Source organism: Eretmochelys imbricata, chromosome 20 (genome assembly GCF_965152235.1).
Source record: "Eretmochelys imbricata isolate rEreImb1 chromosome 20, rEreImb1.hap1, whole genome shotgun sequence".
Taxonomy (NCBI): Eukaryota; Metazoa; Chordata; order Testudines; family Cheloniidae; genus Eretmochelys; species Eretmochelys imbricata.
The window spans coordinates 11161639-11177218 of NC_135591.1; the positions used below are offsets into that span (position 1 = coordinate 11161639).

At 50.9% G+C, this 15580-nt stretch overlaps 1 protein-coding gene across 1 annotated transcript in view; it reads right to left on the minus strand.

Annotated features, from left to right (window-relative positions):
- Window positions 1-5491, minus strand: part of RAPGEF3 (Rap guanine nucleotide exchange factor 3) — an 88703-nt gene extending 83212 nt beyond the window's left edge. Inside the window, exons 1-2 of the mRNA XM_077838909.1 lie at window positions 5011-5491; window positions 4650-4789 (exon numbers count right to left, since the gene is read on the minus strand). Coding sequence (XP_077695035.1) covers window positions 4650-4789; window positions 5011-5491 — 621 coding nt within the window. The remainder of the gene's footprint in view (window positions 1-4649; window positions 4790-5010) is intronic.
- Between the last annotated feature and the right edge of the window lie 10089 nt (window positions 5492-15580).

Consider the following 15580-nt stretch of genomic DNA (forward strand, 5'->3'; position numbering starts at 1 on the left):
TTTAATTCACAGAAGACCCAGGATTTTCTCATTATTCAACCAGCTCTAGAACTGTCCCCCGTTCACTCTAGTGACATTCCCAGTGAGTGGTTTCCCTGGACGCCCAAAGGGACCTTTGTGTCCAAAGCAGGTTTGTGCCACTCTCCTTTTGCTGCCATAGCACTTCCCAAACACCCCTACTCAGTGCCTGGGTGCTCCAATGCCACCCGCCCAGCTGGCTCTCCCCACCACTGCCCTTCCAGCCCCACCACTGCCCGCCCGCCCAGTTGCCCAGCCCAGCCACTGCCCGCCCAGCCCAGCCACCGCCCGCCCAACTGGCCTGCCCCGCCACTGCCTGCCCCGCCCCCGCCCCAGCTTTCTCTGCAAGGACTCCTGCTCTGCTCACCTCACTCCCTCCCTGACTTGCTGAGCATCCCCACCTGGCCCCTGCCCAATTTGTCCCAGCATTTCAGCTGCTGTCTCCAGGCAGCTTCCTAAGGAGTCACCCTTTTCCATCTTCCTGCTGCCTGGCTGCAAGGGCCTCGAGATCCTGTCTGTCTCCAGAAATCCGGCAGCTCTGGGCACCTGGCCAGGCCCTGGGACCGCGGCTCTGCTCTCGCACTGGCCTTTGTTTGGGATCCCAGGGACAATAACAAAGCTATTTCAGTCCTTAAGGTTCTTGTGAAGGCCCTCGCCCTTCCGCAGCCTCAAACAGGATGGCAAGAAATCAGCGTAAGGCCCACCCATGCGGGGTGCCTTCCTCTGCAGCCCTGGGCCATGGAACCCTCCCCAGAACCTTCAACCAGGGCTCCGCGCCCCTCCTGGAGCTGTATACGATCCCAGAGTTCAGGGATTCCAGGCCATGGCAAAATACATGTGGGGGCAAGGGGAATCTCAGACCCCCAGAGCCTGACAGGATTCTCTGAAATGACTTCCCCTCCCCACCCCCAACAATGACAGGCACAGAAAAGCACATAGGTTGATGTTCAGCTGCAAATGCTCAAAGCTGAAAAGCTGGCTGAGAGAGAGGGTAAGATTGTGGTGTTTACCCAGAGCCACAAGGGCAGCTCCAAAGGGATGGGTCTCCGAGAGCAACAGAGAACACAGGGGAAGCTGCTGCTCCCATGCCAGGCCCAGCCAGCTCCTTAGGCAGCATTGCTGCCTTCTCCCCCTGTCACCTCCACATTTGCAGGAACACAGGACAGGGTCATCAAATCCAGTCCCCTACTATCACAGGCAACCCCGCCATATCAGCCCCTTCATAAACTTATAAAGCACCATCTTTTCCCCTCCTTTTGCCATTCTCCTCCCACCTCGGCATTTTCAGGGGCGGATGGCGAATGATTTTAAGAACATAAAAACGGCCATACTGAGTCAGACCCATGGTCCATCTAGCCCAGTATTGTGTGTTCCCACAGTGGCCAGTGCCAGATGCTTCAGAAGGAATGAACAAACAGGGCAATTATCAAGGAATCAATCCCCTGTCGTCCACTCCCAGTTTCTAGCAGTCAGAGATTTAGGGGCACCCAGAACATGGGGTTGTGTCCTTGACTATCTGGGCTAATAGCCATTGATGGACCTGTCCCCCATGAACTTCTCTCACTCTTTTTTAAACCCACTTATACTTCCTTCACAACCTCCCTTGGCAACGAGTTCCCCAGGTTGAGTGTGTGTTGTGCAAAGAAGGACTTCCTATTGTTTGTTTTAAACCTGTTGCCTATTAATATCATTGGGTGACCCCTAGTTCTCATGTTATGTGAAGGGATAAATAACACTTCCTTATTGACTTTCTCCACACCTGTCATTATCTCATAGACCTCTCCCATATCCCCCCTTAGTCGTCTCTTTTCCAAAGTGAACAGTCCCAGTCTTTTTACGGTCTCTTTAGATGGACGCTGTTCCATACCCCAATCATATTTGTTGTGCTTCTCTGTACCTTTTCTATGTTAATATACCGCTTTTGAGATGGGATGACCAGAACTACACACAGTATTCAAGGTGTGGGCATACCATGAATTTATACAGAGGCAATATGATATTTTCTGTCTTATTATCTATCCCTTTCCTAATGGTTCCTAACATTGTTAGCATTTTTGACTGCCACTGCACATTGAGCAGATGTTTTCAGAGAACTATCCACAATGACTCAACGATCTCTTTCTTGAGTGTTAACAGCTAATTTAGACCCATCATTTTGTATGTATTTTCTAAAAGACCTGGGGGGTGGGGGGAAGGAAACAAGAAACAAAAATATTTTAAATGACTTTTTTTAAAATCACAAAAATGGACAATTTTCCACAAAAAAGAATATTTGAAAAAAAAATAGCCATTTTTTTAATGAAAAACTTGTTTGAAAAATGTCACCAGCTCTTACTTAGATGCCACAGGGGGAGGAAACTGAAGCAAAGAAATTCAGACATGGATACACTTGAGAGATGGGCCAGTTAACAGAGCATGTGTTCTGAGCATCCCTGATATCTACAGCCTTCCAGGCCACCATGAATCTGTGCTCAGGATAGCACCTGACAGCCCTGGCTGACTCAGTGTTCAAGCTGTGGGATCCAGTTCTCATGTACACCAGGAATGCCACCTGCACAGGGGTTCTCCCTGCCAGAGTACAGCCCTGGTCCCAGCCGCTGGCATGGAGGGACCAGCCAGGAGTGAGGAGGGTGGGGAAGGGGTGAACTGCACTATGGCTATTCTCTGCTTCCCAGGGCACAAAGAGGATAATAAGAGGCACAGCATAAATTAGAGCAGTTTTAAAATTAAGGGGGAAGAAGCAGAAACTCAAGGGAAATCCTACCCATGAAACGTCTTGTGTGGCAGAGACAGTGTGGGTTATTTGCTGGTGCCGAGATTGGTGTAGAGGTGTTTCCTGTTCACATGCTCTAAGATATGGTCAAGTAGATTGCTTAAACACTCACTACAGCCGCTGTGCACTGAAGCACAATAGCACAGGTCTGATTTCATGCCTCAGTGAGAGCTGAACCTGGAGAACAAGCTGGGGCAATCGCCTGGGAAATGCTTTCACTAACAGCTAAGGCCATGTCTGCCGAGGTGTCCCTTGCCCTGCCCCAAATCACCCAACATGAAAGAAGCACCAGGGAGTGAGTACCATGCCGCTCTCCCAGCCCAGCGCAGGGCCTAGGCCATTTGGAGACTCGCACATGGAGATCAGACTGTCTTTGGAAATGTCAGTGCAGTTCTGTGCTGAAAGGGACACCTTAGGACTCCTTGCTTAGGTGTACAAGGGGAGGCTGTTTTCTCTGACTGCTGACCCTGCAGCCCCCCATCCTGGGACCAGAGAGTCACGCCAGGGATCTTCCCTTGGTTGTGCCGTCACCAGGAATTAAGGTTCCGCAGGCCAAGTTTTGCCCTCAGAGACCCCCATTCATCCCCCCCACCCCTATACTGCTGGCTTGGCACATCACAGACCTGGTAATGGTGCTGGACAGACCCCTCCACCCCCACCCTTCCTCCTCCCCTGGAGTCAGGGCTCTGCAGGGCTTCCAGGAATAGCAAGCACAAGAGTCCCCCTGAATCTGACAGACACGAGGAACAGCTTGGGCGGGAACACTCTGCTGAGAAGGGGCTGTTAAAATGGGAAAGCATTGAACCTGGCTGAGGGATCCCATGCATGGTTGACCTTTCACACATGAACATCACTCTGCAGGCTCCCTCCCTGAGGTTTTATTCCCTTTGCTCCCAGCACACGTTGCCTCTTGATTGCTTCCCATCAGCCTCGTGCCACCCCCAGCCCACGCTCTCTGCCCTCAGGCACCAGTCCTGAGACCCCCAACACACTATGAAGGATGCAGCAGAAGTGCAGTGGAAACTGCCACAAATTACTGTTGACTCCAGATTTGAAGGCCCCTCTGTTCACTAAGTTTGCTGGGTCTCAACTGGGTTCCTAGTTGGGTGTCACTAATAACAACTGTCTCAGCAGAGGGGCCAAGCCCTGACTGGGCCACGGAGACTAACTCCCTTCTCCCCTCTGGATTGGGGCCAGTTCCCCATTGCCTGGCCCTGGTGTAGTCAGGTGCAGCCATGCAAAGCGAGTGCCATGTGGATGTAAAATACCACCAAATTAGAATGTGCGCTGACAGTATAAATGGCTCCCCAAACTGCAGGAAAACATAGAATCACACCCCAGGGAAGGATTCATGCATGGAGACAGTCTACCCAACTGCAGCCCTTGTGTCTGTTCTGGAGAGGAGTGGGGGAAGGATTGGTGCAGAGGTGGCATTCCTGCACCTTTCCCATTACCTGCTGGACTGAATTAGACTGGACTCGGAATCCTAGGGGAATATTACAGTCAAACACGTTTCAGAGAATCCTGGCTGCTTAAATCCCAGAAACCATAATTGTCCATAGAATCCTTGGAAACTGTGTTCCACTGTCTGGCACTAAGCACTTGCCAATGTCCAGGACAATTTGCTCTGCTAGTCAGTTACCGAGTGAGTTATTGCTACACAATTGGCTCAAGGGATGAAACAAAGCCTTGCTCCAACCTGACTAACCTTCATTACTCCGTGCCAGCTTCCTGCACCCAGAGCCTGTCACAAGAAACCATCCCCTCCCCGCCCTTCCCCCTGCTAGCACCTTGGCACTGACACCTGCAGCTCTCACAAACACCAGGCAAGGCAACGCGAAGCAGCTTCAGTAGTTACCCATCGGATGCCCTGTATCCTGGGCAGGCTGCCCGCCTCACCCTCCAGCTGGATCTGGTAGCTGTAGCTCCGGAACAAGTGCATCTTCTTCAGGAGCAGGTAGAGCAGATGCCCTTCAGCAGTGGGGTCTCCAAGCACACCTGGAGGCGTTGGCAAGTCCTCGAGGAGAGGTCCGACATGCCATCTGCCCTGCCTGTCCCAGGCCACCTGTGTACAGAGAGAAACCCTTGGAGTTCAACCGGGGCAGGCTCTGGCCAACTCCCCAGGCTTTCCGCTTTCTCCGCCCTCCACCACCCCAGCATGAATCGCAGCCAGCAGCGAACTCGCTCCGTATCCCGTCCCCTCTCGGTGCCTCACCCACCTGCATGGCCCGCGGCTGAGCCTGGCATAGGGTCCGGCTCCGGCAGGTGTCCCGCCGGCTGCCCCAGCCAGTAGGGGGGTGCCAGGAACAGCTGGACTGGCGCGCAGAGAACCCCACCACTCCCGCCTTTTGGGTCGGGCTGCTTAGGACCCCAGGGATGCCCTGGGCAAAGCCATGGCTCTCGGTCACCAGTGGGGGCCGGGATCCTGCTCCCTGAGCCCTGTCTCAGGCTGGAGACACGCTCCGTTCCGGGCTGCTGCGCCTCCCCTCTGCGGGGAACCGAGAGCGAGCGCAGCAGACGCTCCAGCGCTTGGCACAGGACCCGAAACTCCTCAGCTGAAAAAGCCTCCAGCCCGGCCTGCGAGCGCCACGCCCCCGGGGCGGTGCGCACCCAGCCCGTGTAAACCCTCCCTGCGCAGCGCGCCGGGGGACCGGCCGCTGGGGGCAGGCTGAGCGGGCCGGGGGAGGGGACTTCGGTCATGGCCCCATCTACGGGCCGGGGATTCCCTTTCCCCACCAGGGGTCGGGTGTGGGTGGGGCTACCCCCAGCTCGCCCAGTGCAGAAGCCAACGAGCTCCCTCCGCCGGGATCCGGGCTCCAGGGGTGGGAGCCTCGCTCTAAAGTTTGTGCAGGTGAAATTCCGGCCCAAACTTAAAAGCAGCTGGAGCTGCACGTGCCCTGCAGGATACAAAATGACCCCAGAGCTAGTGACGAGAGCCACTCCCATTGTTCCCTCTACATTTTTTTGACCAGGAAAATTTTTAAAAAGCCCTTTCAGCCAAAGTGAACCTTCATCCGGGTCACAATGTTCCTGTGTTTTGGTGAATCAACAAAAACCTGAAATGTATAAAAACACTTTTCAAAACCCAGAAACTTTGTTTCCGTTAATTTTATTCTGGAAATTTAAAAACAAAATATCCAGCGTCCCATGAAACAAAACTGGCCGCTGGGCTAGAGACTGAGCGCTCCCCGGGCTGAGCGAAAGCAGCACCCCCCGGGACAATTCACTGGTTAAAGCTATTGTACTCCATCCAGTGCTGTGAATTGAATGCCTGGACTCACCAGAGTGCTCCAAGGCTCTCATCGCTGGCCGGCTGCCCTTTACACAGGTGGGACTGTACCAATGACAACAAATGGGAGTGCGGAGCTAACCATTCACATGAGAAAATAGCCAAGTGACATTAAGACCCAGATTCTCAGCTGTGGGAGCAAAGGCTCCGTTTGTGTCTCTCTAATCCTGGAGGGAGCCAGTTCTGTGAGAGAGATTCTTAGATCATGTCCCCTTGCTCCTGGTAACAACCCCAGTGTGCCCTTTAAGCCCAAGGCTAGGAGCATAGCAGCCAGCAGCCCTGCCTCCTTGCCATGCAGGAACCCCATCCATGGTGCTGACCTGGCCCCCATCACTGCACTATCTAGAACCCAGCGCTGAGATGCTACTCTCTGGTTCCTGGTTTCCCAAGAACCAGACACAGATGCTGACCGGACACAGATGCTGGCTTTGGCCTCCTGCCAAATCAGTGCAATGCACATGCCAAGGACCTACTTCTGATCTCATTCACACCCGTTTTACATCAGAATCACTCAGTGACATCAGCGCTGCCATTCCCGTTGGACACCAGTGGGAGTGAGAAGAGGCTGGGCCCCGAGAGTGCAGCAGAACAAATCACTGAGCCAGCATGTAGGGCAATGGGAAGGGCCAGCATGTGGGGCAATGGGCTGGCACTGAAGCCTTGTCGATCTCTGGATGTGTGATGAGGCTGGACTTTGGGACTGTCTCTACTCCTCCCCTGTGCAGACACTAGCTCATACAGCCCCGAGTACATGGTCTCGATGAGAGCTGCCAAATTTCACTCCTTCCTGTTGTTCCTGCTGTGCCCTTCTGTTTTCCTGCCATGTGATTTATGGTCATTTTGTACATCCAAAGTCCATCTCCGGCACATTACTCTGCTTTGCTGCTTACAGTCCTTTCCTCCCCAGTTTACACCAGATGTTGGGCTCAGGAGAGTTGGGTTCAATTCCCAGCTCTGCCACAAGACTCCCTGTGTGCCCTGGACCAGTCCCTGCATGGCTTTGTGAAATGGGGGCTCTGACCTTCCTGCTTCCACCCTTGGTCTTGTCTAGTGAGAGTGTGCTCTTTGGGACAGGGACTGCCTCTCGCTGTCTGTGCTGCACCTGATGCCAGGGGGTCCCCATCCTGTTTGAAGGTTCGAAGTACTACTACGATACGAAGTAACAACCACTACCATCAATGTTGTCAATTATGCCTCTGCCAAGGTTCCTTCCCCACTCTGAACACTAGGGTACAGATGTGGGGACCTGCATGAAAACCTCCTAAGCTTACTTTTACCAGCTTAGGTTAAAATTTCCCCAAGGTACAAACTATTTTACCCTTTGCCCTGGGACTTCCACTGCCACCACCAAACGTCTAACCGGTATTATTATTATTAGGAAAGAGCCCGTTTGGAAACGTCTTTCCCCCCCAAATCCTCCTTTACCTTTACACCCCCTTTTCTGGGGAAGGCTTGATAAAAATCCTCACCAATTTGCATAGGTGACCACAGACCCAAACCCTTGGATCTTAAGAACAATGAAAAAGCATTCAGTTTCTTAAAAGAAGAATTTTAATAGAAGAAGAGTAAAAGAATCACCTCTGTAAAATCAGGATGATAAATACCTTACAGGGTAATTAGATTCAAAACATAGAGAATCCCTCTAGGCAAAACCTTAAGTTACAAAGAGACACAAAAACAGGAATATCCATTCCATTCAGCACAGCTTATTTTCTCAACCATTTAAAGAAATCATAATCTAACGCATATCTAGCTAGATTACTTACTAAGTTCTAAGACTCCATTCCTATTCTGTCCCCGGCAATAGCATCACACAGGCAGACCCAGACCCTTTGTTTCTCCCCCACTCCAGCATTGGAAGTATCTTGTCTCCTCATTGGTCATCTTGGTCAGGTGCCAGCGAGGTTATCCTAGCTTCTTAACCCTTTACAGGTGAAAGGGTTTTTCCTCTGGCCAGGAGGGATTTTAAAGGTGTTTACCCTTCCCTTTATATTTATGACACGCCCCCCAAATCACAGATAGGGTGAAACGCTGGCTGGGATTTCTTCCTGGAGCTCTAGGAAAAAACAGAGTGAATAAGACACATGCACCTCTAAATATACTACCAAGTATATAAAGACTAACAATATTTTCCACATCTCAAGGACGATTTTAACCAGTTGATTCTGGGAAACTTTCATGGGAGAGTGCATCAGCCACTTTGTTAGAAGATGTGTTGGATGTCGAAACCAAAATCTTGGAGAGCTAAACTACACCGAATAAGTTTTTCGTTATTTCCCGTGGCGGTATGAAGCCACTGTAGCGCAGCATGGTCGGTTTGCAGGTGGAAATACCGTCCCCAAACATATGGGCGTAGCTTTTCCAGAGCATAGACAATGGTGTAACATTCTTTTTCACTGACTGACCAGTTGCTTTCCCTCTCAGACAGCTTCTTGCTGAGAAACACTACAGGGTGGAATTCTTGATCCGGTCCTTCCTGCATTAAAACTGCTCCCAAACCACGCTTGGATGCATCGGTGGTTACTAGGAACGGTTTGTCAAAGTCTGGGGCCCTTAGTACAGGGTCAGACGTGAGTGTCGCTTTAAGCTGGTTAAAGGCTTTCTGACACTCTTCGGTCCACTGAACGGCATTTGGCTGTTTCTTTTTGGTTAGGTCTGTCAGCGGGGCGGCGATTTGGCTGCATTGCGGTACAAATCGCCTGTAATAACCAGCCAAGCCTAAGAAGGATTGAACCTGTTTCTTTGATCTTAGATAGCATCCACTTTGGCCTGTAGGGGGTTGATAGTTCCTTGACCCACCTGGTGTCCAAGGTAAGTCACTCTGTTTAGGCCTATTTGACACTTCTTAGCCTTAACAGTTAGTCCTGCCTTCCTTATGCGCTCAAAGACTTTTTGTAGATGTTCCAGGTGTTCTGCCCAGGAATCCAAAAATATGGCCACATCGTCAAGGTAGGCGACTGCATATTCTCCTAACCCTGCTAGGAGACCATCTACAAGTCTTTGGAAGGTGGCGGGTGCATTCCGCAGCCCGAAAGGAAGTACATTAAATTCATACAGCCCGAGAGGTGTGGTGAAGGCTGACCTTTCCTTGGCAGATTCATCTAGCGGTACCTGCCAGTACCCCTTGATTAAGTCCAAGGTAGAGATGAACTGGGCCTGTCCCAGTTTCTCTAATAGTTCATCTGTGCGTGGCATTGGATAGTTGTCTGGGCGAGTTACAGCATTTAGCTTACGGCAGTCCACGCAAAAACGTATCTCTCCATCTGGTTTAGGAACTAGAACCACTGGAGATGCCCATGCACTGCCAGAGCGGCGGATTACACCCGTCTGTAACATATCCTGTCTCTCCCATTCTATAGCAGTTTTAGCTTGAGGAGACACCCGGTAAGGTTGGACTTTAATTGGGTGAGCATTACCTGTGTCAATGGAGTGGTATGCCCGTTCAGTCAGTCCTGGGGTGGCTGAGAACATCGGCGCGTAGCTAGTGCACAGCTCCTTGATCTGCTGTCGCTGCATACACCCAAGGGTCATGAAGAGGCTCACCTCTTCCACGCCACCAGCACTTTTCCCTTCGTAGTAGACACCTTCAGGCCACTCAGAGTCTTCTCCTCCCTGGGCTGTAAACTGACAAACCTTTAATTCTCTGGAATAAAAGGGCTTTAAAGAATTAATATGGTACACCTTAGACTTTCGGTTGGAGGTGGGGAACGCTATGAGATAATTAACAGCTCCCAGGCGCTCCTGGACCATGAATGGCCCTTCCCACGATGCTTCCATTTTATGGGCCTGGAGCGCCTTTAAGACCATGACCTGGTCTCCTACTTTGAAGGAACGCTCTCTGGCATGTTTATCATACCAGGCTTTTTCTACTTTTTGAGCATCCTGTACGTTTTCTTTAGCAAGGGCTAGAGAGGTTTGGAGGGTGTTTTGTAGGTTGCTTACAAAGTCCAGAATGTTAGTTCCTGGAGAAGGTGTAAATCCCTCCCATTGCTGCTTCACCAACTGTAATGCTCCCTTAACCTCGCGGCCATATACAAGTTCAAATGGTGAAGACCGTAAACTAGGATGTGGTACAGCTCTGTAGGCAAAGAGCAATTGCCGCAACACTAGGTCCCAATCACTGGAGTGCTCATTTACGAATTTACATATCATGGCCCCCAAAGTTCCATTTAACTTCTCCACCAGGTCATTTGTTTGATGGTGGTAAGGAGTGGCAACCAAATGATTTACCCCATGAGCTTCCCAAAGGCTTTCCATAGTTCCTGCCAGGAAATTAGTTCCTGCATCTGTGAGGATGTCGGAGGGCCAACCTACCCTGGCAAAAATGTCTGCTCGTGCCTGGCACACACTTTTAGCCCTGGTGTTGCTTAGAGCTACTGCTTCCGGCCATCGGGTGGAAAAATCCATGAAAGTTAGTATGTACTGCTTTCCTCTGGGTGTCTTTTTCAGAAAAGGACCCAGAATATCCACAGCTACTCGCTGAAATGGAACTTCAATGATGGGGAGTGGCTGGAGAGGGGCTTTGACCTGGTCTTGGAGTTTTCCCACTTTTTGGCATACCTCACAAGACCGGACATAGGTAGAAACACCCTTTCCCATTCCCTCCCATTGGAATGACCTCCCCAACCGGTCTTTGGTCCTGTTCACTCCAGCATGGCCATTAGGATGATCGTGGGCTAAGCTCAAGAGCTTGACCCGGTACTTAGTTGGAACTAACAACTGTCTCTGAGGATGCCAGTCTTCCTGGTGTCCACCAGAAAGAGTTTCCTTGTATAAAAGTCCTCTTTCTACAACAAACCTGGATCGATTAGAAGAGCTGAGAGGCGGGGGGTTGCTCCTTGCCACCGTCCAAGCTCTCTGGAGGCTTTCATCTACTTCCTGTTCAGTCTGGAACTGTTCCCTTGATGCTGGAGACATCAGTTCCTCACTGGATTGTGGACCTATGCTTGGTCCCTCTAGAAAAGATGTAGGGGATGGGGCTGTTTCCGTTGACTGTGAACCGCTCTGTGCTGGTGCACTATGTTGGGGTTCAGGCTCCGGCTGAGCCTCTTGTGTAGGGTTATCGGCTGCTGCCGGTTCAGGTTCGGTTGGGCCCTCTGGTGTTGGGGTTGCAAGTACTGGATTCAGTGCTGGCAATGGGTCTGGTGCTAGTTGTTCCGCCGATTCTGGTTCTGGCTCTGTGTGGGTCTCTGGGACTGGATCCACTACTGCTGTTGCAGACATTGGCCTGGTGTCCAGGTCCATCACCTCTGACCGGATCCTGGTAGAGGTTTCCGGAACAGAGCTAGGTGTGACAGCTTGTTTAGCCTGGCTGCAGGTGACCATTCCCACCCTCTTGGCTCGCTTCACATGATTGGCCAAGTCTTCCCTCAACAGCATGGGGATGGGATAATCATCATAGACTGCAAAAGTCCATGTTCCTGACCAGCCCTTGTACTGGACAGGCAACTTGGCTGTCGGCAAATTGAAAGAGTTGGACTTGAAGGGTTGAAACATCACTTGGATCTCTGGGTTGATTAAATTGGGGTCCACTAAGGAAGCATGGATAGCCGACACTTGTGCTCCGGTGTCCCTCCATGCGATGACCTTCTTCCCGCCCACCCTCACAGTTTCCCTCTGCTCCGAGGGTATCTAGGAGGTATCTGGGCCTGAGGACCTCTGGGGTGATTCTGGTGCAATGAACTGTAATCTGTTGGGGTTCTTGGGGCAGTTGGCCTTTACATGCCCCGGCTCGTTACATTTAAAACATCGTCCAGCTGACGGGTCACTGGGGCAAGGTGGGTTGCTGGAGAACGGTGTGGCGGGATGATAAGGTGGCTGGAGCGTTCCTTGGGGGGTAGGTGGGGCCTTGGGCAGCCGCCAGTAATAGGGTGTGATCTGAGGTTGTCCCTTCTGATATCCACTCCCACTGTGACCAGTTTTTTTCTTCTCTGCCACCTCCACCCATTTGGCTCCAATCTCCCCCGCCTCGATTACAGTTTTGGGCTTCCCATCTAGGATGTATCTTTCTATTTCCTCAGGAACACCCTCTAACAACTGTTCCATTTGCATTAGGAAGGGAAAATCTTCTGGAGATTTAACACTTGCTCCTGATATCCAGGCATCCCAATGTTTCACAATGTGGTAGGCATGTCGGGTAAATGACACATCTGGTTTCCACCTTAGGGCTCTGAACCGCCGACGGGAATGCTCGGGGGTTAGTCCCATTCTGACTCTCGCCTTGGTTTTAAACAGTTCATACTGGTTCATTTGTTCCTTAGGCATTTCAGCCGCCACCTTAGCTAAGGGTCCACTGAGCTGCGGCCTCAGCTCTACCATGTATTGGTCTGTAGAGATGCTGTATCCAAGGCAGGCCCTTTCGAAGTTTTCTAAGAAGGCCTCGGTATCATCGCCTGCCTTGTAGATGGGGAACTTTCTGGGATGGGAAGTGGTACCTGGAGAAAGATTGCTAGGGTTTGTTGGTATATTCAGCTGAGCCTTTGCCTTCTCCATCTCCAGTGCATGCTTCCTCTCTTTTTCTTTCTCTTCCATTTCTTTGTCCCTTGCCTCCATTTCTTTTTCCCTTGCCTCCATTTCTTTCCGTATGAGTTCTATCTGTCTTTCATATTCCTTTTGTTTTTCCTCAGCCTCAAATCTGGCTAATTCCAGCTTTTGTTGAACTGTGGAGTCTGTCATCCTAACCTCTCTGTTTTTAACTAACTTTATACCCGAGAGTTAGAAAGAAAACCAAAACAAAAAAACTTGGCTTGTAAAATTTTGCTGTGCTGCCCGGATACCTATGTTCTCTGATAGTGATTGTCAGCCTACAGAGAAATCCTAATAAAAAAAAAAAACCTAACACCTTTGTCTCCAGGCAAATAGGCAGAAAACCCCCCTAGTTGCTCTTAGGAGAAGAAAAAAAAACTAAAAACAAAAAACTTCAGGTCTGTGAAGACTGGTGAATTTCCCTGCAGGAGGTTAACTACCCTGCCTTTAGGTAGAGAAAACTCCAGCTCACAAAAGACAATCCCCTTTTTTCTCTGCTCTGGTCCCAAAGCACAGGAAAAAACTCTAACTGCTTTCAGTTGGAAACCTGCTTTCCAGCAGCCCAAAGGAAAAAAAAATTCCCTTTTAAAATCTGTGTTTCTGGTTCAAAAAATCTCAAATTGATATCAAAATGATTTCAAGTTAATCCCACCGCTCTGCCACCATGTCAAGGTTCCTTCCCCAGTCTGAACACTAGGGTACAGATGTGGGGACCTGCATGAAAACCTCCTAAGCTTACTTTTACCAGCTTAGGTTAAAATTTCCCCAAGGTACAAACTATTTTACCCTTTGCCCTGGGACTTCCACTGCCACCACCAAACATGTAACCAGTATTATTATTATTAGGAAAGAGCCCGTTTGGAAACGTCTTTCCCCCCAAAATCCTCCCTTACCTTTACATCCCCTTTCCTGGGGAAGGCTTGATAAAAATCCTCACCAATTTGCATAGGTGACCACGGACCCAAACCCTTGGATCTTAAGAACAATGAAAAAGCATTCAGTTTCTTAAAAGAAGAATTTTAATAGAAGAAAAAGTAAAAGAATCACCTCTGTAAAATCAGGATGGTAAATACCTTACAGGGTAATTAGATTCAAAACATAGAGAATCCCTCTAGGCAAAACCTTAAGTTACAAAGAGACACAAAAACAGGAATATCCATTCCATTCAGCACAGCTTATTTTCTCAACTATTTAAAGAAATCATAATCTAACGCATATCTAGCTAGATTACTTACTAAGTTCTAAGATTCCATTCCTATTCTGTCCCTGGCAAAAACATCACACAGGGAGACTCAGACCCTTTGTTTCTCCCCCACTCCAGCATTGGAAGTATCTTGTCTCCTCATTGGTCATTTTGGTCAGGTGCCAGCGAGGTTATCCTAGCTTCTTAACCCTTTACAGGTGAAAGGGTTTTTCCTCTGGCCAGGAGGGATTTTAAAGGTGTTTACCCTTCCCTTTATATTTATGACAGCCTCTGCATAACCTTGCTCAAGACACTGCACCTTCTTACACCAGGCCTGGAGTCTGCCCTTGTGTGCTGTCAGTGTGCTTGGAACATCTGAGTCAAAAGCCCAAGCCTGCCATGTAATTGTCTTCACTGTGCATCCCTTTAAAGAGCACATCCATGCAGATTCCTGGCACTCTTCAGTAGTTCTGAAGGCTTCTTGGATCTCAGAGCACTTCATAGGCTACATCTATCACTCACCCACCACTCCCCTGCAGCAACATCTGGGCAGAATGTGGCCGCTGCTCTGGGTGGGCCATGACAGCGCCCAGGGGTGGGAGAGACTGCCATGAAGCTGGAATCTGCACAATGACACGGGTGCCTGCTGGAGGCAGCTGGCAATTTGTCTCACAGTTAATTGTCAACGTTGTTGGCATTTAGGCTCTGAGGTGAAAGCAGAGCAGATCACACAGCTCTCAATGTGTCCCTGGCTGAAGTCCCATGAGGAACACAGGGGGTGTGGGTTAAACTGAAGCCCCTACAGCAAAAGGGTGAGAGTGGAGGACAGTATAGGAATTGGCACAAAAGTCCCAATTTCTTGGTGCTACACTTGTATCTTCGCTTGTGGACCCTTGGGATGTGCGCGCACACACACACACACACACGCTCTGGGCACCCCCCCACCCCCAGAGATCCAGTTGATCTCCCAGCAGTGTGCGTGGGTGGTGGCAGTCCCCCTCCCACCCATGGACTGTAACTCATGTTTTCCCCCAATCTTATATTTGGAGCATTAAACAACATTATTAACCACACAAAATGTTCCTCTTTCCCTGAACTCTCTGGCCCCAGAAACTCGCCAACTCTGAAAACCTCCTCCCCACAAACTCTCTGCCCCGACCCAGGCCAAGAGCAGCCGAGCAGCCTGAGCACTGGTTTAGCCCTGATCAGGAGAAGCCAGCGATAGTGAAGATGGGAAATTCCCTGAATATGGACTCTCATCTTAGCACAGAGGTGGGCAAACTATGGCCCGCAGGCTGGCCCTTGAGCTCCCTGCCAGGGAGGCTAGCCCCCAGCCCCTCCCCCACTGTCCCCTCTCCCCCGCAGCCATGCCACCCTGCAGGCAGTGCTCTGGGCAGTGGGGCTGCGTGATCCTGCAGGGCAGCGAGGCAGTGTGTCTGGCTCCGGCCGGGCGGCGCGGCTGCCAGACATGCCGCTCTGAGCAGCATGGTAAGGGGGCCAGTGGTTCTGGGGGGCAGTCCAGGGACAGGGAGCAGGAGGTGGTTGGATAGGTGTGGGAGTCCCGGGGGGCCTGTCAGGGGGCAGTTGGATGGGGCAGTGGTTCTGGGCGGGCGGTCAGGGGATGGGGAACAGGGGGGGTTGGAGAGGCATGGGAGTCCCGGGAGGCCTGTCAGGAGGTGGCGGTGTGGATAGGGGTCGGGGCAGTCAGGGGACAGGGAGCAGGGGAGGTTGGATAGGGGCTGGGGTCCCGGGAGGGGGTGGTCAGGACATAAGGAGCAGGGGGGTTGGATGC